Here is a 20,343-nt window from a genome sequence, read left to right as displayed (position 1 = left end):
ACATTACAAATCCTGCTACATAAAATGAATTCGTTCTAAATAAAGGAGAAAATAAACCTTTGATTTTGCACAGTACAACATTACAAACCCTGCTACATAAAATGAGTTAATTCTAAATAAAGGACAAAATTATTTTTTTATTTTACAGAGTGTAGCATTAAAACCCTGATACATAAAATGAATTCATTTTAAATAAAGGAGAAATTTTTTTTTATTTGACAGAGTGTAGCACTTAAAACCCTAATACATAAAATGAAATAATCCTAAATAAAGGGGCAAATAAACCTTTGATTTTACAAAGTATAAGGTTAAAAACCCTGATATGTAAAATGAGTTAATTCTAAACAAAGGAGCAAATAAACCTTTGATTTTACAAAGTATAACATTACAAACCCTGCTACATAAAATGAGTTAATTCTAAATAAAGGAGAAAATTAATATTTTTATTTGACAGAGTGTAGCATTAAAACCCTGATACATAAAATGAAATAATCCTAAATAAAGGAGCAAATTAACCTTTGATTTTACAAAAATAACATTAAAAATCCTGATACGTAAAATGAAAGAATCCTAAATAAAGGAGCAAAACAGCTTTACTTTATGCATCCAATGAAATAATTCTCCCTGGAGGGTGAAATAAAGCTTGATTTTACAGAACAGCCGTGGAAGGCCTGGTCCTGAGGGTGCAGGGGAGCCCTGAGCCCTGCCTGTGCACACTCAGGCACTCAGACTGTGCAGCTCAGCTTCCAGACCTCTCCTGGGCACATCACAGGGCAGCACGGGTCCAGTGAATCCAATAAACCCATTTGATTCACTCTGACCTGAAGGATCAATGAGGCCAGACCAGATTTTATTATAGACTCCCTCCAAACCAGCTCAAAAGTGAAATTCCTGGGCTGGTTCCTGTGGAATCAGCAGCTGGAGAAAGGACCCAGATCTTTTCTGTCACTTCAGTTGCCTTTTAGTGGCTTTTTCAATTAATTATTTTCTTTATTGCTTGTTATTTTTGATTTTCCTGTAGAAGAATTATCTGTTTGGACAGAAGAAGAATGCAGGAACTTTGAGCAAGGGCTGAAAGTCTATGGCAAGGATTTCCATGTGATTCAGGCAAATAAGGTAAATTTGAAGTGCAATTCTCAATTTTTACATTTTAAAACAAATTAATTATGAATCAATTTTGTCCTTCATAAAGAAATGGACAAAATTATTTCATTTTTGCTGTTGAATCACAGAATCCTGGAATGGTTTGTGTTGGAAGGGACCTTAAAGATCCCATGGGCAGAGACACTTCCACTATCCCAGCTTGCTCCAACCTGGCTTTGGACCCTTCCAGGGATGGATCCAGGCAGGAATCTTTTCCTCCTCAATATTTTCCCAATATTTACATCCAAATTGGTTTCTCAAAGCCCAGAATTTGTAGTGGAAGTGCGGAAATATTGCAAAAATCCTGTGGGAAGAGCTGCTTCCCTGGAACCTGACCCTGCCCACCCTTGGAATTCTTTCTCTTTCTTTCTTTCTTTCTTTCTTTCTTTCTTTCTTTCTTTCTTTCTTTCTTTCTTTCGTTCTTTCGTTCTTTCGTTCTTTCGTTCTTTCCTTGGTTCGTTCTTTCGTTCTCTCTTTCTTTCTCTCTCTTTCTCTCTTTCTTTCTCTTTCTTTCTTTTTTCTTTTCTTTCTTTCTTTCTTTCTTTCTTTCTTTCTTTCTTTCTTTCTTTCTTACTTTCTTTCTTTCTTTCTCTCTCTCTCTCTCTCTCTTTCTCTCTTTTTTCTTTCTTTTTCTTTCTTTCTCTCTCTCTTTCTCTCTTTTTTCTTTCTCTTTTTCTTTCTTTCTTTCTTTCTTTCTTTCTTTCTTTCTTTCTTTCTTTCTCTCTCTCTCTCTTTCTCTCTTTTTTCTTTCTTTTTCTTTCTTTCTCTCTCTTTCTCTCTCTCTTTCTCTCTTTTTTCTTTCTCTCTTTCTTTCTTTCTTTCTTTCTTTCTTTCTTTCTTTCTTTCTTTCTTTCTTTCTTTCTTTCTTTCTTTCTTCTTCTTTCTTTCTTTCTCTTTCTCTCTTTCTCTCTTTTTTCTTTCTTTTTCTTTTTTTTCTCTTTCTCTCTTTCTCTCTTTCTCTCTTTCTTTCTTTCTTTCTTTCTTTCTTTCTTTCTTTCTTTCTTTCTTTCTTTCTTTCTTTCTTTCTTTCTTTCTTTCTTTCTCTCTCTCTCTCTCTTTCTTTCCTTCCTTCCTTCCTTCCTTCCTTCCTTCCTTCCTTCCTTCCTTCCTTCCTTCCTTCCTTCCTTCCTTCCTTCCTTCCTCCTTTTCCTTCCTCCCTTCCCCTAGAGTTGGAATTTGACACTTTTTGCTAGAAATGCTGGATATTTTTGACCCAAACGTGACCCAGGCTGCCTGTGTGTGCTGGCAGGTGCGGACCCGCTCGGTGGGGGAGTGTGTGGCCTTTTATTACATGTGGAAGAAGTCGGAACGTTACGATTTCTTCGCTCAGCAGACCCGCTTTGGGAAGAAGAAATACAACCTGCACCCTGGGGTCACGTAAGATGTGCCTGATTTCATCATTTTTGGGGTTCAGTCTTTGAGTCCTCTCAGCTGAAAATTCAGGGGTTCGGAGCCTAATTTGCAGCAGCAAAACAGCCAAAGTGTAAACCAAATGTCCTAAGTGTGTATAAATAATGTGTAAAGTGCATTTATTTGGGGTAAGGCCAGCACTTTGCAGTGAGGAGCAATTTGAGTTTGACTTCTGTTAGGATTTGGTTGGTTTACTTTTGAAATCTTAATAGGGTTTTTTTAAAATGCTTGTTTTAATTAAATAGATGTCCTACAAAAGCATGAATCCCAAGTTCCAGGTGGAATTTGTGGTGCATTGTTTGTCCATCATTCTGGCCAGCACAACACCAAATCCCAGGGGATTTTGGGAAGCTCCTTTCCCATTCCCATCCTTGCTGAGGAAAGAGGGAATGTATGAGCAGAGCTCCCAGCTTGTTCTGCTGCCCTTCATTCCAAAGCTCTGATCTGCCTCTCCCACTCTTTCCACTGCCTCCTGCCAAGCTTTTTTACTATTATTTTCATTCCTCATTTCTTCCTGGCTCCTCTCTTGATCCTTCTTTGGAATATTATTGTTCCTCCAAACATTTCAGGGCTCTGGGACACCCAGAGTTGCCATCAGGGACTTTGTGGGTGTTACAGAGAGTTTTTACCCGGCAGGGACTGCCTGGCTCCCCCTTTCCTTCCATCTCTTGGTGGGTTTTTCCCCCCTATTTTCCATTTCCCCCTTATTTTCCATTTCCCCCTGTTTTCCATTTTCCCCCTATTTTCCATTTTTCCTCTCTTTTCCATTTCCCCGCATTTTCCCCTATTTTCCATTTTTCCCCAAATGAGACATTTTTGAGTCTCTTCCTGCTGTTGGGTGCAGCAGCAGGGTCATTAGGGACTGGACTTGTCTGTTCTTGAATGATTTTGCAGATAAATTCAGGGAATTCAGGGTAGAATTCCAGGATAATTACGTGTCAGGAGAAGTTTCTGGAGTTATTCCAGCCCTCCCACCACATCCAAGGGTTTCATCCACCAGCTCCCTTGGTTTCCATCTTCATCCTGCCCTGAACTGGAGCTCTGGAATAAATGGCACAGTTGGGAATGTCTTGAGTTTTTCACTTGCTTTTAGCTTGACCCCTTTGGGGGTTTTGTGCACAAATGGGATTTATTTTTACTGGAATGGTTTAGTGCCTGGAGGGATCACCTTGGAAGCACTTAAAAGATTTGGAATCATGGAATGGTTTGGGTTGGGAGGGAGCTCAAAGCCCATGCAGTGGGCAGGGATGGGGGACAGGGGGCACTGCCAGGGATCAGGGGCAGCCCCAGCTGCTCTGGGAATCCCATCCCAGGGAGCAATTCCTTCCCAAAATCCCATCCATCCCTGTCCTCTGCCACTGGAAAACCTTTCCACAGCTGCAGGGTGTGCAGGAGCATCTCCAGCCTGTCCCAGCTGGGTGGGTGTCTGTGTGTCTGTCTGTCTGTCTGTCCTGCAGGGGTTCCATAGATCCTGTCCCAGCTGTGTGTCTGTCTGTCTGTCTGTCCCGCAGGGATTCCATGGATCCTGTCCCAGCTGTGTGTCTGTCTGTCTGTCTGTCCCGCAGGGATTACATGGATCCTGTCCATGTAATCTGTGTGTCTGTCTGTCTGTCTGTCCCGCAGGGATTACATGGATCCTGTCCATGTAATCTGTGTGTCTGTCTGTCTGTCTGTCCCGCAGGGATTACATGGATCCTGTCCATGTAATCTGTGTGTCTGTCTGTCTGTCTGTCCCGCAGGGATTACATGGATCCTGTCCATGTAATCTGTGTGTCTGTCTGTCTGTCTGTCCCGCAGGGATTACATGGACCGCCTCCTGGACGAGAGCGAGAGCGCCGCCTCCAGCCGGGCCCCGTCGCCGCCGCCCACCGCCTCCAACAGCAGCACCAGCCAGTCCGAGAGGGACGAGAGCGCCTCCGGCAGCGCCCCCAACGGTGAGAGGGCCCGGCTGCCCCCGGCGCAGCCATCCCGGGCTGCTCTGGCCCTGCAGGGCCCATCCCTGCCCTGCCAGGGACTCCTGCCACCATCCCGGGCTGCTCTGGCCCTGCAGAGCCCATCCCTGCCCTGCCAGGCACTCCTGCCACCATCCCGGGCTGCTCTGGCCCTGCAGGGCCCATCCCTGTCCTGCCAGGCACTCCTGCCCTGCCATCCTGGGCTGCTCTGGGCCTGCAGAGCCCATCCCTGTCCTGCCAGGCACTCCTGCCACCATCCTGGGCTGCTCTGGCCCTGCAGAGCCCATCCCTGCCCTGCCAGGCACTCCTGCCACCATCCCGGGTGCCCCGAGCCAGCCTCGGGCACTGCAGGCATGGAGCAGCCCCAGCTTCTCTGGCAGTTCCATCCCAGCCCCTCCCCACCCTCCCGGGCTGCTCCTGTTCCTCTCTCCCCATGTCCCATCTGTCCCTGGCCATTCCCTGTGTCCTGTCCCTCCATGCCTTGTCCCAAGTCACTCTCCTGGAGCCCCTTTAGGCCCAGGAAATGGCTCTGAGCTCTCCCAAAGCCTCCTCTTCTCCAGGTGAGCACTCCCAGAGACAAGCAGCCCATTTCAAGTTCAAACTGGTTTTTAAAGACCCCTCCATGTCTGCATTTGGGCAGGGGCCTTGTCTAGGAGATAAATCCCCCCTGGTATTTCCTGTGAACTGGGGTTTGTGAGTTCCTGTGTGCCCTGTGCCGTGCAGAGGTGGAACTCCAGTGCTGTGGGGAGTCCTGAGCTGGGCCCTGGGGAGCTCCAGGAGCTGTTCTGAGGGCTGGGAAGGGGGCTGGGAATGGGACAGGAGCCAGGGAGGAGAGCTGGGCTGAGGGAGGAGCTGGGGACTCACTCAGAGCCTGGAAATCTCCTGGAAGAGTGCCCAGGTGAGCAGAGCCTACCTGCAGCCCCTGCATCCTGGGATTCCAGGACATTCTCTGTTCCTTTGAATCATTTCCATAAACTCCTTGTGCCTTTTGTATGCACATCAGTCACACAGTGAGGACAAGGAGAAAACCACTGGATTTTTAATGAATTTTGAGTTCAAACTCTGTTTTCCTGAGCCAGCCTAGGTGAGGAGAGCCCACGTGGGGTCCTGGGATTCCAGGACATTCTCTGTTCCTTTGAATCACTTCCCTTTTGTATGCACATCAGTCACACAGTGAGGAGAAGGAGAAAACCACTGGATTTTTGATGAATTTGAGTTCAACCTGTGCTTTCCTGAGGCAGCCCAGGCAGCTGTGTGCTGCTGAGCCTTGCTGAAGGGGTTTCTCTCCCACCCAGGTGTCTCTGCCAACGGCCCAGGGGAGGTGCCGGGGAAGGAGGAGGCGAAGCTGGAGGGGCTGCACGTCAATGGACCCTGCAGTGGGAAGAAAACCCCTCACCCAGAGCTGGACACAAACGGCTTTGAACCCGAAAACCTCCCCAGTGACCCCAAACTGGCTCACTCAGCCTCGAGGAACGAGCCTGAGCTGGAGGAAAAGAGCGAGAGACCTCTGAAAAGAAGAAGAATTAACAGCAATGGGAAGGAGAGCCCGGGTGCTTCAGAGTTCTTCCAGGAAACCAACTCCCACGGGAAGCTGGAGGAGCTGGAAACTTTGGATGACTGAGTGCTGGGAGCTGATTTTATTCCTTGGAGTAAATTCTGGGTGTCTAAAATTTTCAGGGTTGATGGGTTACCTTCCAAAGTCCAGTTCCATAAACAATCTGAGATTTTTTTGTTTTGTTTCCTGAGACCTTCTAGTCGGCTCTAAAGATCCGATGATTTGGTTTTCTTCAGTGCTGAAAAGCAGCAGGAGAATATTGAATTTCTCAGAGCTGGCAGCTGCAGTTCTGGGATAAAAGGCTCTTAAATATTTAAGGAACAAAGCAGTGAGTTGCTGCAAAAATATTCCCAGTCTAATACATTAAAGAATGTGTTAATACAGCATTTAATGTATTAAACAGCATTTAATCAGTGTACAAGTGAACAAAGCATTTGGGGCTTTGCAGGAAGTTAAACTAAAACAGGAAAAGCCAAGACAGAGCAGACACAGAGACTTCTACTCCTGCTGGAGAGAGGAAAATGTCATCCCATCATTAAGGAACCCTCATGAATCCTGAAAGTTATGAGCACAACTATTTTTATATATAGAAGTTTTAAAAGGTAAATAAATAAACCAGGTCAGGTTTGTCTATGTAAAATTGTTGACATCAATGATGTCTTTCCATATTCTTTATCTGGGCTAAAGAAATACATTCTGTATTTTTCCAGATTTCTTTGTAGCCTTTGAAAGATTTTTACAGTACTTATGTCTTGACTGAACTGTCCTTTCTTAAAACAAAAGCTTGTATAATTTTCTTACCTTGTACAGTTGGTAAACTTTTATGAGAGAGTTGATACCCTGAGTCTAATGTCAGCTTCCTTTTATTTTGCTGAAGTCTTTTCTAAAAAAAAAACCAACAAAAAAAAAACCCCAAACCAAATCAAACCAAATCAAACCAAACCAAACCAAACCAATGGAGTTAAAAATTAAACACCAACGTGTTAATTTTCTTCCCAGAAACTGGTAAATAATTAACATAAGAATGGTTAGGAGGCATTTGATTTTGGAAACGTGTTTTTTTTCTTGTTTTATGGCAGATAATGGTGTTTCAGTTTTTCTTAAGCATGCTGCTTGCATTGCACACATTTCCTTGCTTTCTTTCTCCCTTTGTTTGGAACTCGGAGAAATCTCCCAGCAGCCAAATTCTCGAGTTTACTGAACCTTCTGCAGGTTCAGCTGCTCCATCATCCCCTGGTTTGCTCCCAGCCTGTGCCCTGCCAGGCTGCAGGGAGCACAGCAGGGCTGCAGTGAGCCTGGGCTGCCTGGAAATGCAGCTGGAATTCCTGAGCAGGAGCCCTGATGATCTCAAAGGTCTTTTCCAGCCTAGGAAACCCTGGCATTCTGTGTTGGTGCACAGGGACACGCTCACCTGGACAAGGGAGAGCAGGAATTTCACATTGAGCTGGGGAGAACTCATTCCAGTGTGAGAACCAAAAATTCCTCATGAATAAATGGCAGTAGGGTGGGTGGTGCTCACCCTGCCAGCAGCACCACTGAAAAGTTGTGGGTGTAGGATTTACATCCAGCAATCAGGAACGTTTGAAATCCCAGTTCACTTTGGTTTTGTTTGGTTGTTTTCTTCAGCCCAGCTCCATTTCTGCTCTGTTCAAATCTGGGATAAAATTGTTCAATTGTACCCTTGCTGACCCCATGTCCTCCTCCTCCTCCTCCCCACAGGTGTGCTGTTCATCCTTCACTGGTTATTTTCTCTGCAGGGTTATTATGCTCTTTATGGTTCCAGTTGAACTGAATGGTTTGAAATGGATGTTTCAACCCAAACCCCAGTGCTGAGGGCTTGGGCTGATTTGGTTTCTTTTCCACTGAACTTCCCTTGGACTTTGTGATGAGGAATGAGCCAAGCCTCGGGATGAGGATGGGCTGTGGATGCAGAACCTTGGGGAATGATCAGCTCTGCCTGCCAGCCCTGCTCCTGGAGAGCCTCTGGGTGAGGTTCATTAATTAAGGCCTGTGTTAATTAAGGAATGCAGTGATTAATGCCTGAGGCAGAGGTTGCTGTTAACTCTCCCCTCAAGGACGGTTCCACACAAGCAGAATCCTATTTTCAGTTTTAGTTTGATGCTCTTTGTTTTCGGTTGCAAGTTGGAAATACTTCCCAAAAATCCATAGGAGTTTCCAAATGAATTGTCTCAGGCTCGTGTGTGAAATCCAGCACTGTGTATATTTTCAGGAGTGTTGCTTTGTTTTTTATCTTTCCTTATTTTTTTTTTTGTGATACGTAGAAGAGACCTGACATTCCATAATCCACTATGTAATGCTCAGCTAGACTTTAAGAATATTTAATTCTAATTTACCTTTTGTTTATGCTGGTGTTTTATACAATACTTTGTTCATGTTTCAAACTGCAGCCACTGTAACTCGATAAGTCATTGCACTACTAAAGCTATTGAAAATCCTGGAAATCTGCTAACTTTGCTTTCATTTTCCAAGCCTTCTGTACAGCTGGGAATCCAGTCCAACAGGAAATCCTTGGGCTTCCCAAAGGGTTCAATGTGCTATAAATTCCCCCCACACACACACACAAACCCCACAGATGAGTTGGATACATTTTTTCCACACAGTATTTTGCACTGTCGGTAATTCCCCTTCCCTGTCTGCAATTCTGGAAAAGCTTATTAAAATATTTTTAAACTTACTGTCTGCATCCAAAATTCCTGACTTTCCTTGCTCCAGAGGGGTGGAATATTCCCTCTCAGAGGATGGGAGAGCAGTGACTCTGTTACTCTGCACTGAAACCCATGGAAACAAAACCCATTTTTCTGCATCAGCTCCCAGCTGTTCCCTTCATTCCCCATAATGTTTCCCAAATCCCTTCTCAAGGAATATTCAAAGCTGGAATCCCTCCCTCACCCTGCAGGGACTGGGGGCTGTGAGGAGCCCCCTAAATCCCTGATTTATCCACCCCAGCATTCCCATCCCCTCCAGCCAGGGAAGAGAGGGGTGAGGCAGCAGCACCTTTGGTTCATTGGTTTATTGGAAGCAAATACAAAAATACAGAGGCACATAAATCCTTTCTGCTCTCATTCCTCACATCCACAGCCTGCCATACATTCAGGTTTTCATCACTAAAATGCTCATTTTGTAAATAGATTCTCTATAGAAAACATTTGTTTTTTAGTCAATTAATAGCATAGAAAATACTGTTAGAGGAATTCTTGGCTTTCCCAGTGTTCAGGATCCAGCAGGATCCCAGCATGGACAAAAAAAGCTTTAAAAACCCTTCTCTGTTAGGACTGCAAATCTAGCCAGTAGATTCAAAAACAAACAGAAAATCATAAAAACCCCTCTGGCAGAATCACCCTGCTGGCTGTGAGCTCAGCACGGCGCAGTCGGAGCACGCGGGGGAGAAAAAAGGGATTTGGGAATTGGGGTTTGGGAATTGGGAATGCTGCAGCAAGGGACAGGAGCTGGGGGCAGGAGCCCCAGCAGCACTTGGGCACTGGGAACCAGGACAGGACCAGTACAGAACCAGAACAACCAGTACAGAACCAGTACAGAACCAGAACAACCAGTACAGAACCAGTACTGGGACCAGCAACCCCATCTGGGCTGGGACTGAGGGGTTTGTGCACACCAGGAAGGGTTTGTGACCCTCTCTCCCCCTGACAAAGCCAAGGTTTAATGGAATTTTGGGAGACAAAATAATCAGGGATTTGTTTTTTGCTGTGCTCAGAGGGGGAATGTGCTGAGGGGCTGCTCCAGGACATCCCAACTGCCCTGCAGTGACCACAAAATCCCACAAAAAAAGGGGAATTGCGGCTCTGGAATTGCTCCAGGAGCGGGATGTTGGAGCAGGCAGCAGCTGACTCGCTCCACACCTTCCCCAGCACACCAGGCTGGAGCTGCACCCTCACAGAAAATCTCCTTCCCATCCAAAACCTTCCAGTAAACTCCAACAAATGCAGCTTTGCCCAACAGCAGTTCCAGTTTAGACAAATAGCTCCTAAAAAACCCCCACTGTCAGTGTCTAGAGAAGCTGTTAGGGTACAAAAATCTCTCAATACATTATTTTACTAAAAGCTTTTTAACCAAGCTTAAAAACAATTCTTTTAAAACCAAAAGACAATCCAAGGAGACCTGGAAAGAGGTGCTGGGTAAGACAACCTTTAAAAATCACTGAACACTGCCCAGTGTTCTACAATTCCCATTCTTCTAGTGGGTCACAAACCCAGGGTGATTCATTCCATGGAAAACAAGAATTATGGGGCCCCCTGTACTTGCCAAAAAAAGAAGATTTAAGTCCTTGTGCCTCTTCCAGGGGTGGGAGCTGCAGATTCCCTGATGTGCTGTGCCAGGTGGGACAACCTTGGCTCTCCCGTGCTCCCAGCAGCTCCTCCCTGGCACCTTCCCAGTAAGGCAGCAGCTTTCCCAACCCCAGGCTGCTCCAAGGGAGGCTGCAGAGCTCAGCAGGGCAGGAAAGCCCTTCCTGCTGGGAATGTCACCCAGCCTCCGAAAGACTGAGGTGGATGCAGGGCTCTGAGAGAGCCAGGAGGGCAAACCCAGCTTGGAAAGTGGGTTAATGGACCAAACCAACAGAAAATCAACAGAAAACAGCTTAAAACTTCAGTCCAGAGAGCAGTGAACTTCATCCAGGAGGTCTTGGCCCAGCCCAGGAGCAGCTCCCAGGGCATTGCCGTGTTCCAGAGGGAACAGGCTGGGCCCAGAGCCAGCCCCAGCCTCCCACCCCCTGGGATCAGCAGATCCAGGCACCCCAGGGAGCAGATCCAGCCAGGAACACCCTGGCACACCCCGGGGCAGAGCTGCCAGCCCTGCCCTACCCTGCCCGTGCCCATCTCCACTGCCAGCCCTGCCTTGATTAGAAACCCGTTAATTCCTCCCGTTAATCAGGCTTAATTAGGCTCCTCCTTCCCCGCGCAGGCTGGGTGGGTGTTCCCGAGGGTTTGTGAAGGAAGGCAGCAATCTCAGCCGTGCTAATCAAGAGCACCCCCGGGCTCGCTGCCCGCATCGGGCGGGCAGGAGCGCTGAGCTCGGCTCCCGTGCAGCCCCGCCCCGCTCACACCGAGCTCTTGCCCCGCAGGTCCAGCTTGCTGCCAGCATCCGGCTCCTTGCTCAGCTGCTCCTCCGTGAAGGTGATGTAGGAGTACACCAGGCTCCCAGCAATACTGCAAGAGATTCGGGCAGCGCGTGGGGAGCAGCTCCAGGAAACTCCCAGCTCCTGGAAACTCCCAGCTCCTGGAAACTCCCAACTCTCAAACACCCCCCCCAGGGAAAGGCAGAGCCGCGGCACCAGGATCTGCTCCAGCAGAATTCCCAGCTCTCCTCCCAAACCCAGCGGCTTTGCTTCATTCCAGAGCTGTTCCGCCCCCAAAGGACAGGAGAGACTCCCACAACACAGCCCAGAAAGGAGACTTTTCCAATGATAAGAATAAATAAGATTAATCCCCAAATAATAGTAAGAAGAATAAGAAATAATAAGAAATAATCCCCAAATTCTTGAAATTGAAATAATCCCCCCAAAATAATAATGAAAACGAAATAATCCCCAAAATTCTTCTTTTGCTGCCTTAATTCCATGACTCTGCTTGGTAACTCAGGGAATGCTTCATTTTCCTGCTAAAATACCCCTGTGGGTTCTCCTGGCTTTAAAACAAACCAAGTTTGGGAACATCCCACAAAACCTAAGCACAAGGCACAAAACCCAAGCACAAGCACAAGAAGGCCAAGTACAAAAACCCAAATCCATGGGATTTTTTTGGGGGGGGAAATCCATTAAATCTGTCAAATCGTTTCAGTTTCACCCCAGTTTTCAGCTGCAAGTCATAAATGAACCTCTGCTCTTACCTGATATTTAGACCAATGAAGTTCATCCATGTAAAAATATAATCTCCTCCAAAAAACATCCCAATATAGGTTATTAAAATATTCTGCAAAGGAACAAGATGGGAGGAACAAACAGCCTGAGACACGGGAATTGTATGGAAAAGGGAATTTATGGAAAAGGGAATGCAGGGGGGGGAACATGAGGAGTTAATGCAATTCCCAAGGGATAAGTGAGGGGAGTGCTTTTTGGGGAGCAGGGAATGCCACTCACCTTGATGCAGCCAACTATTGTAGTTGTAAGAGCAGAGTTGTACTGAGTGCAAAGAACCGTGGAATACATCAAAATAAACCTGTGGAAAAGAGCCACCATCAGGGACAGCCCCTTGGGAACCACCTCATCCCCCCACCCTGGCCTGGGAAGGGGTCCCTGCCCTTCAGGGAATGAGGGGAGCCTAAGGTGGCTCCCAACCCAAAGCATTCCAGGATTCCAGGGTCCATTCCCATCCTTTTTTCCCCCCTTTTTCAGCTAAACCTGCACTGGAGGAGGGTGGGAGATAATCCCCACCCACCAGAGCTCTCAGGCATGGTCTCCCTAGCAGGACCGAGGATTTGTGATGGTTTTTAACAACACCAGGGCACCAGAATCCCCCTTTTCTGGGATGGAGGTGCCTTCCCTGCTCCCAGCCCAGTGCTTACCCCATGACACAGGACAGCGTGAACTGCACGAGGAAGAAGGTGTCTGCCCAGCCCTGGTACTCCACTGCCTGCAGGAACAGCACCTTCAGAGCCCTGGCAATCACACCATTCCCAGCAGGACAAGGAACAACCCCCCAGCATCAGCTGGCACCTCACAGCAGGAAAAACCAACCCCACCCCAAGCCTGGAATGACATCCCAAAGCTGGGGATCCCCCCCGGCAGCACCTCCAGCCTCAGCACCCAGCTCATTCCTCCTGGAAAAGGCAGGGGATGAGTGTGACAAGCCAGAGGGCTCAGGAGAGGCATCTCCCAGCTGGCTGCTCTCCAGAATTGGATCATTTTGGCTTTCACTCCCTGCAAACCACAACTCTCATCCCAAGGGAGCTGTGACCTGGAGATGCTGCTGAGGGTGGCTCGAGGCAGCCTGGATTTCAGGGAAGGGCTTTTCCCTGGGCTCCTGGGGTTTGGGGAGCACCTGGAGGGCTGGGTCCAGTGCCACAGAGAGTCCAGAGGGGCCAGCAAGGTCCTGCAGGGACTGGAGCATCCCTGAGGACACTCAGGGCTCTCACCCAGGGGCCAGGCTCTGCCCAAGGTGCCCAGGGACAGCACCCCAGGCACACAGGGACACACAGGGGGGTCCCTCTGGATGTCTGCAGCACTGGGAGAGGGGCAAAGCTTGCCCAGGGAAGTGGGGGAGCCTCCACCCTTGGAAAGAGCCAAAATCCAGGTGGAATCGCACCTGCCCCAGAGGGACCAGGCAGCCTCAGCCACAGGGCAAGAGCTGCTCCCTCAAACCCCCCAAGCTGGGCAGGGAATGCCAGAGCAGCCAGGGCTCCTGCCAGGCACCTGGGAATGCCCTTCCCCAGGGACACCCAATTCCAGCCCTGGGGGCCCCTCCTGCAGCTCCTGCATCCCCTTTTCCCAGGAATCCTGCACAGAGCAGGATGTGTTACCTGGGCTGCCTCCAGAGCAACCACAGGAATTCCCAGAGCCAGAGGCACAGGAGAGGCCCCCAGCCCCCCCTCCCAGCCCTTCCCAGGGGGTTCCTGGAGCTGGAGTTTCCTGGCAGCAGCCCCGGCACACAGCACATCTTTGTGCAGCCCAGAAAGGAGTTCATTCAGGGGAAAAGCAAATTTAAAAAAAGCCATTTCTCTCTCTGGGCTGAACAGAGGCTGCTCACAGCCACGTTTTCCTGCCCAGGCCCAGCTCCTGCTCCTAAATGAGCACTTTTATCCCAAATCCAGCCCTGGGAGCTGCTCTGGAGGGCGGGGCTGAGCCACCTTCACCCCTCCTGCCATCCCTGCTAAGCCCAGCTCATTATCCCTGGGCTTTAAGCTCCTAACGAGGACAAAGCCACCAGGCTGGGGGACAGAGGGGGTGGCAGGGCCACCCCCAGGGTGGGCAACACCCCCAGCCTTTGGGGGAGAGAATTTATCTGAATTCCCTGCACATGGAGGAGATCTCCAAAAAAACAGGCAGGAAAAAGGAATTTGTTGCTCAGGAGAGCCAGCTGCACATCAATGAGTACAACAACACAAGCTAATAATAATAATAATAATAATAATAATAATAATAATAATAATAATAATAATAATAATAATAATAATAATAATAATGTAATATTAGTAATAATTAATAATTTAATGTATACAGGACCACAGGTAAATAATTATAATCATAGTAATAATAAATAATAATTGCATGTATATAGAACCATAGGTAAATTATTATTACTATCATTATTATTATTGCTATCATTATTGCTATTGTTATTACTATTATTGTTTTATTTATTAGTATTATTAATATTATTATCATCTCCAGGCACCACAAGCAAAGCAAACCCACACAGTAACTCCACAAAACTGCCCCAGCGAGAGGAGAAGGACAGGAAAAAAAAAGTTTGAAGAAACTCATTGATTCTAAAATTACTCAGCTTCTTTAAATAATATTTGTGTCTTCTCCTTGCTCTCCACTTCCCCATTCCTCAGGCATTACAAAAATGCCTGAATGGAGCAACTCTGTGGGTTCAAGTCCAACGTAGAAGTTGTGGCTCCCTTCTGCTGGGGTGTTTTGGGGCACCCCCTTCCCCAGCTCCCCCATGTGACAGTGTGCCACAGAGCCCAAGGACTTTGGGATGGATTTTGGGGTGGATTTTGGGGTGGCTGTCCTACCTTCTGTGCATCTCCAGTGATGTAGGCAATGGCCAGGGTGGGCAGGATCATGAACAGTGCATTGTAGTAGAGCAGACCATACTTCCCCAGCTCCTGGAAATGGGAAACACCCAGGGGCTGGAGTGGGAACAGAAACTCCTGCTCACACTGCCACTGGGCCTGGAGCTGAATCCCGGTGGGATTCCTCCAGACAGAGGAGCTGGAGGGTGGGAATTCTCGTATCTCATGGAATTCCAGGCTGGTTTGGGTTGGGAGGGAGCTTAAAGCTCATCCAGTCCCATGGGCAGGGACCTTCCACCATCCCAGGCTGCTCCAGCCTGGCCTTGGGCACTGCCAGGGATGCAGGGGCAGCCACAGCTGCTCTGGGAATTCCAGCCCAGCCAGGAATTCCTTCCCAATATCCCAATATCTCAATCTACCTTCTTTCAGCTGCCAGCCACTCCCTGTGTCCTGTCCCTCGTCCCCAGCCCCTCTCCAGCTCTGGACAGATTTTGGGAATGGGATGGCTGTGCCTCCCCCTCTGCCCTCACAGAAACAAAAATCCCAACATCCCAGAGGAAGCCAGAGCTCATCCCACCTTGGAATCCAGCTTCTGTTTCACGTAGGCACCGTTTGCAGCTGTTAAGGCGTCGTTGATGAGGATAAAAATGTATCCCTCCATGTCGAATGCCAAGTCAGCACTGGGAGGAGGAAAATCAGGAATTAAAGCTCTGGCTGTGCAGGGACAGCGCCTCGAAGGTCCCTTCCACCTTCTGTGGAGCCAGCAAGTTGGCAGGAAAAGCTCATCATGGGAGGAGGGGGTGGGATTTGGGTCAGGAAAACATTCCTTCCTACTGGAGAGCACGTCTGGCAGGGGGAAAGTCAGTGTGGAATCCCTCTGTTCTTGGGACACTCCAGGGAACTCCACTGCCAATGGATATGGGAATGGGGACAGCTCACCTGGCAGCCACAAATGCACCAAAGATCATGGCAAATACTGTCATCTGAATGCTCCAGGAAAACTTCTTCCTGGAAAACAGAGGCAGCAGGACACGGCATCAGCCGCTGCTCAGTCCTTGGCAGCACCCGGAGCAGGGAGCAGCTTTTCTTCCTGAGGAAAGGGGGAAAACCCCAAACCAAGCCCAAACCAAGCCCAACCCAACCAACCCCTGCAGGAGCAAAGACACTTTAGACAATTATCTCTGTGATTGTTTTAGAAGATAAAGAACTGAGCCTGGAGGAGCTGCAGCTCTGCCTGGGGCAGGGCAGGAGGGGCTCAGCCGGGCACGGAGCAGCTCCAGCCAGAGCTTTGGGATCCAGAGGGCTTTGGGATCCCTGCAGGAGCTGGGGCTGGCACAGCACCCCGCACCTCCCAAAGGGGAGCAGCACATCCCTCTCTGCCAGCTCCCCTGGGATGGGATGGGATGGGATGGGATGGGATGGGATGGGATGGGATGGGATGGGATGGGATGGGATGGGATGGGATGGATCCGGCAGCTCCAAACCCGCCCCCTCCTCCCGTCCCCTCCCGGCCCCAAACCCGGCCCGGCAGCCCCGAACCTCCCGAGCCCGGCCCCAAACCCAGCCCCGGGGCTGGCAGCACTCACTTGAGCAGGAATCCCTCGGCAAACATCGTGAACAGGATGGAAAACCTCCGCAGCACCGTGAACATGGGCAGGCTGCGGGGAAGGGCAGCACTGAGAGGCTGTGACCCCTTCCCCGAGCCCCAAATGGGGCAGGGGTATGGGATCAGAGCAGGGATATGGGATTGGAGAAAGGATATGGGATCAGAACAGGGGTATGAGATTGGAGAAAGGATATGGGATCAGAATAGGGGTATGGGATCAGAGCAGGGATATGGGACCAGAGCAGGGGTATGGAATTGGAGAAAGGATATGGGATGGGAGCAGGGATATGGGATGGGAGCAGGGATATGGGATCAGAATAGGGGTATGGGATCAGAGCAGGGGTATGGGATTTGAGAAAGGATATGGGATCAGAGCAGGGGTATGGGATCAGAGCAGGGATATGGGATCAGAATAGGGGTATGGGATTGGAGAAAGGATATGGGATTTGAGAAAGGATATGGGATTGGAGAAAGGATATGGGATCGGAGCAGGGATACGGGATGGGAGCAGGGATATGGGATTGGAGCAGGGATATGGGATGGGAGCAGGGATACGGGATCGGAGAAGGGCTATGGGATCAGAACAGGGGTATGGGATCGGAGCAGGGATATGGGATGGGAGCAGGGCCATGGGATCGGAGCAGGGCCATGGGATCAGAATAGGGACAGGCATGGGACCAGGGATATGGGAGCAGAATAGGGATATGGGATGGGAGCAGGGAAATGGGAGCAGAATAGGGATATGGGATGGGAGCAGGGATATGGGATTGGCCTGCCCCTGCCCTTAGGAGGGAATTCCCTTATGGGAATGGCACTGCTCCCACACCCCCTAGAACGGAGCCTGCGGGGATGGGGGACCCCAGGGACACCCCCAGACCTCACCCCGTGGTTAAGGGCCAGCCCCGTGTCCCTCCCTGCCCGCGGGGAGCATTTGGGAACACGCACGTGGCACATCCCGGCGTGGGCAGGGAAGGAAGGGAGGAAGGGAAGAGCAGGGCCCCGAGCGGCTCCTCCTGCCCCATCGCCCACAGCCCCGGGGCCCGCAGGGCTCCCTGGCAACCCCGGAAAGCCCCGAGGAACAGCAAAACCCTCCCCGGGCAGGAAACCCATCCCTACTTCAGTTTCTTTGTGCTGAACAGTCCTGTGATCTGGTTCCCGAAGTACAGGAGAGGTAGAGGAAATGTCTGGAAAGGAGAGGGAAAAAAGGCTGTGGGAGCGAGCCGGGAGCTCCCCGAGCAGCCTCGGGAGATAAAAATAGAATGGAATTATTCCCACCCGCCATGGAAACCTTCACACTCACACTCACACTCACACACACAAACACTCACACTAACACACACTCACACAAACACACAAACACAAACACAAACTCACACACTCAAACACACACACACACACACACTCACACTCACACACACACACACTCACACTCACACACACTCACACTCTCACAAACACTCACACACACACTCACACAAACACACACTCACACAAACACACACTCACACTCAAACACACACACTCACACAAACACATACTCACACACACAAACACACTCACACACACACTCACACACAAACACACACACTCACACACTCTCACACTCACACACACAAACACTCACACACACACTCACACACAAACACACACAAACACACACTCACACTCACACACGTGTCCCGGAGCTCCAGGATCCCCGGAACGGGCACGGGCATCCCAAAGAGCCCCTGGTGGGACAGGGACCCCGGGGCTGGGGAAAGGAGCCCGGGGAGGGGATTTGGGTGCTTGGGAAGGGGATTGGGGTGCTGGGGAGGGGTCTCACCCGCCGGGGGATGTGTCTGTCCAGGTCAGGGAACTTGACCACCCGCAGCGCCTTCCCCGCCCAGAGCACGGCCACCGTGGCCACCATCTGCAAGAGAGCAGGGGTCACCCACGGCCCCCAAAGCCCCAACACGGCGTGCGGGGACACCGCGGGGTCCCACTCACCTGGCCCAGCCCCACGCACAGCGAGGACGGGAACCTGCGGGAGGAGAGCACGGATCAGGGGGGCCCCGCACATGGCCCCACGGCCATGGGGACACCGCATGGGGACAGCCGGGGTCGGGGAGAGGACAGGACGGGGTGGGGGGCGGCAGCCCCAAAGCGGGGAAAGGGGGTAAGGGCTGGGAAAGACCCGGGGCAGGGGGGGTGACACAGGGGGGGACCCGAGCGCAGGGACCGGAGTGAATGGCGGGGTCCCGGTCCCCATCCCACGGGGGGTGCCCACGCCGATCCCGGGGGGGTTATTCCGATCCCAGGGAGGTACCTCAATCCCAGGGTGGGGGGGTCCCGATCCCGGCGGGATTCCCGATCCCAGGGTGGGGGTGGGGGGGTCCCGATCCCGGGGCGCTATCCCGATCCCAGGGTGGGTGGTCCCGATCGGGGAGGGAATTCCCGATCCCGGGGAGGGGGGGGGGGGGGGGGTCCCGGCGGCGCGGCCGTACCCGTAGGAGGTGAGGACGCTCTTGTTGACGACGACGATGAGGAAGGAGCTGAGGCCGTAGAAGGCGGCGGCCAGCAGGCGCAGGCAGAGCGGCGGGGCCGCCATGCCCCGCTCCGCATCGCCGGGCGCGGGGGCTCCGGCGGGGGCTCCCCCCTCGGCCGCCCCCTCGGGCCCCCCCCCGGCCGCGGCCCCGGGGCGTCTGCGCGGCACCGACATGGCTGGGGCGGGGCGGGAGCGGCGGGAGCGCGCAGCCGCGGGGAGGGACCGGGACAGAGCGGGGAGGGAGCGGGGAGGGGCCTGGGACACGGGGGACGGGGAGATGGGACAGGGGGGACAGGGACGGGGACAGGGATGGGGACAGGGACGGGGACAGGGATGGGGAGATAGGGATGGGGACAGGGATGGGGACAGGGATGGGGAGATAGGGATGGGGAGATAGGGATGGGGAGATAGGGATGGGGAGATAAGGATGGGGATAGGGATGGGGAGATAGGGATGGGGACATGGCACAGGGATGGGGACAGGGATGGGGAGATGGGGATAGGGACAGGGATGGGGACAGGGATGGGGAGATAGGGATAGGGATAAGGATGGGGATAGGGATGGGGAGGTGGGGACAGGGATAGGGATGGGGACATGGCACAGGGATGGGGATAGGGATAGGGACAGGGATGGGGACATGGCACAGGGATGGGGACATGGCACGAGGGGGGACAGGGATGGGGGACATGGCATAGGGGACAGGGGTGCGGATAGGGATGGAGACACGGTATAGGGAATGGGACAGGGATGGGGACACGGCCTGGTGGGAAGACAGGGATGGGGACAGGGATGGGGACATGGCACGGGCGACAGGGATAGGGACGTGGTACAGGGGGGGCACAGCGATGGGGACATTGCACAGGGATTAGGGGACAGGGGTGGGGAACATCACACAGGGGGATGGGGGACATCGCACAGGGGGCTGGGATGGGGAACAGCGATGGGGTGGGATGGTGGCATAGGGGCAGGGATAGGGGCATCGATGGGGGGGATGTGATGGGGGCTGGGATAGAACGGAGGGGTTGGGGCAGGGGGATTCTGCCAGGGGAAGGCATGGCACGGGAAATGCCTGGGGTCACTGCGGGGAGGGGTGGGCAGGGCTCGGGGGCTGGTGCGGGGGCATTGATGGGGTGGCACGGGGCTGGTGCAGGGGCATCGATGGGGTGGGACGGGGCTCATTTGGGGGCATTGATGGGGTGGGACGGGGCTGGTGCAGGGGCATTGATGGGGTGGGACAGGGTTTGGTTTGGGGGCATTGATGGGGTGGCACAGGGCTGGTTTGGGGGGCATTGATGGGGTGGCACGGGGCTGGTTTGGGGGCATTGATGGGGTGGGACAGGGTTTGGTTTGGGGGCATTGATGGGGTGGGACGGGGCTGGTGCAGGGGCATTGATGGGGTGGGACGGGGCTGATTTGGGAGCATTGATGGAGTGGGACGGGG

At 51.4% G+C, this 20,343-nt stretch overlaps 2 protein-coding genes across 4 annotated transcripts in view; one reads left to right on the top strand and one right to left on the bottom strand.

Annotated features, from left to right (window-relative positions):
• MIER1 (MIER1 transcriptional regulator) overlaps nt 1-8,755 on the top strand; it is a 38,542-nt gene extending 29,787 nt beyond the window's left edge. For both annotated transcript variants that reach the window (XM_066555868.1, XM_066555867.1), the window contains exons 10-13: nt 1,022-1,116; nt 2,393-2,520; nt 4,351-4,487; nt 5,801-8,755. In XM_066555868.1, the coding sequence (XP_066411965.1) occupies nt 1,022-1,116; nt 2,393-2,520; nt 4,351-4,487; nt 5,801-6,126 (686 nt within the window). In that variant the 3' untranslated portion in view covers nt 6,127-8,755. The remainder of the gene's footprint in view (nt 1-1,021; nt 1,117-2,392; nt 2,521-4,350; nt 4,488-5,800) is intronic.
• Nucleotides 8,756-9,076: 321 nt separating this feature from the next.
• Nucleotides 9,077-19,076, bottom strand: SLC35D1 (solute carrier family 35 member D1). 2 transcript variants are annotated; one of them, XM_066555891.1, is made up of 12 exons: nt 18,862-19,076; nt 18,365-18,398; nt 18,201-18,287; nt 17,495-17,562; nt 16,359-16,430; nt 15,712-15,780; nt 15,350-15,452; nt 14,773-14,865; nt 12,598-12,665; nt 12,173-12,251; nt 11,923-12,005; nt 9,077-11,243 (listed from the first exon to the last, which is right to left on the bottom strand). In XM_066555891.1, the coding sequence occupies exons 1-12, from the start codon at nt 19,074-19,076 to the stop codon at nt 11,135-11,137; spliced, it is 1,080 nt and encodes a 359-aa protein (XP_066411988.1). In that variant the 3' UTR covers nt 9,077-11,134. The 2 variants fall into 2 exon arrangements, with proteins under 2 accessions (XP_066411988.1, XP_066411989.1); XM_066555892.1 differs by lacking the exon at nt 12,598-12,665 and having other exon boundaries at nt 18,862-19,027.
• Between the last annotated feature and the right edge of the window lie 1,267 nt (nt 19,077-20,343).

This window comes from Molothrus aeneus, chromosome 9, assembly GCF_037042795.1.
Source record: "Molothrus aeneus isolate 106 chromosome 9, BPBGC_Maene_1.0, whole genome shotgun sequence".
In the NCBI taxonomy this organism is placed as follows: Eukaryota; Metazoa; Chordata; class Aves; order Passeriformes; family Icteridae; genus Molothrus; species Molothrus aeneus.
The sequence above is the reverse complement of the archived record's forward strand: the minus strand, read 5'-3'. Positions and strand labels throughout refer to the sequence as shown.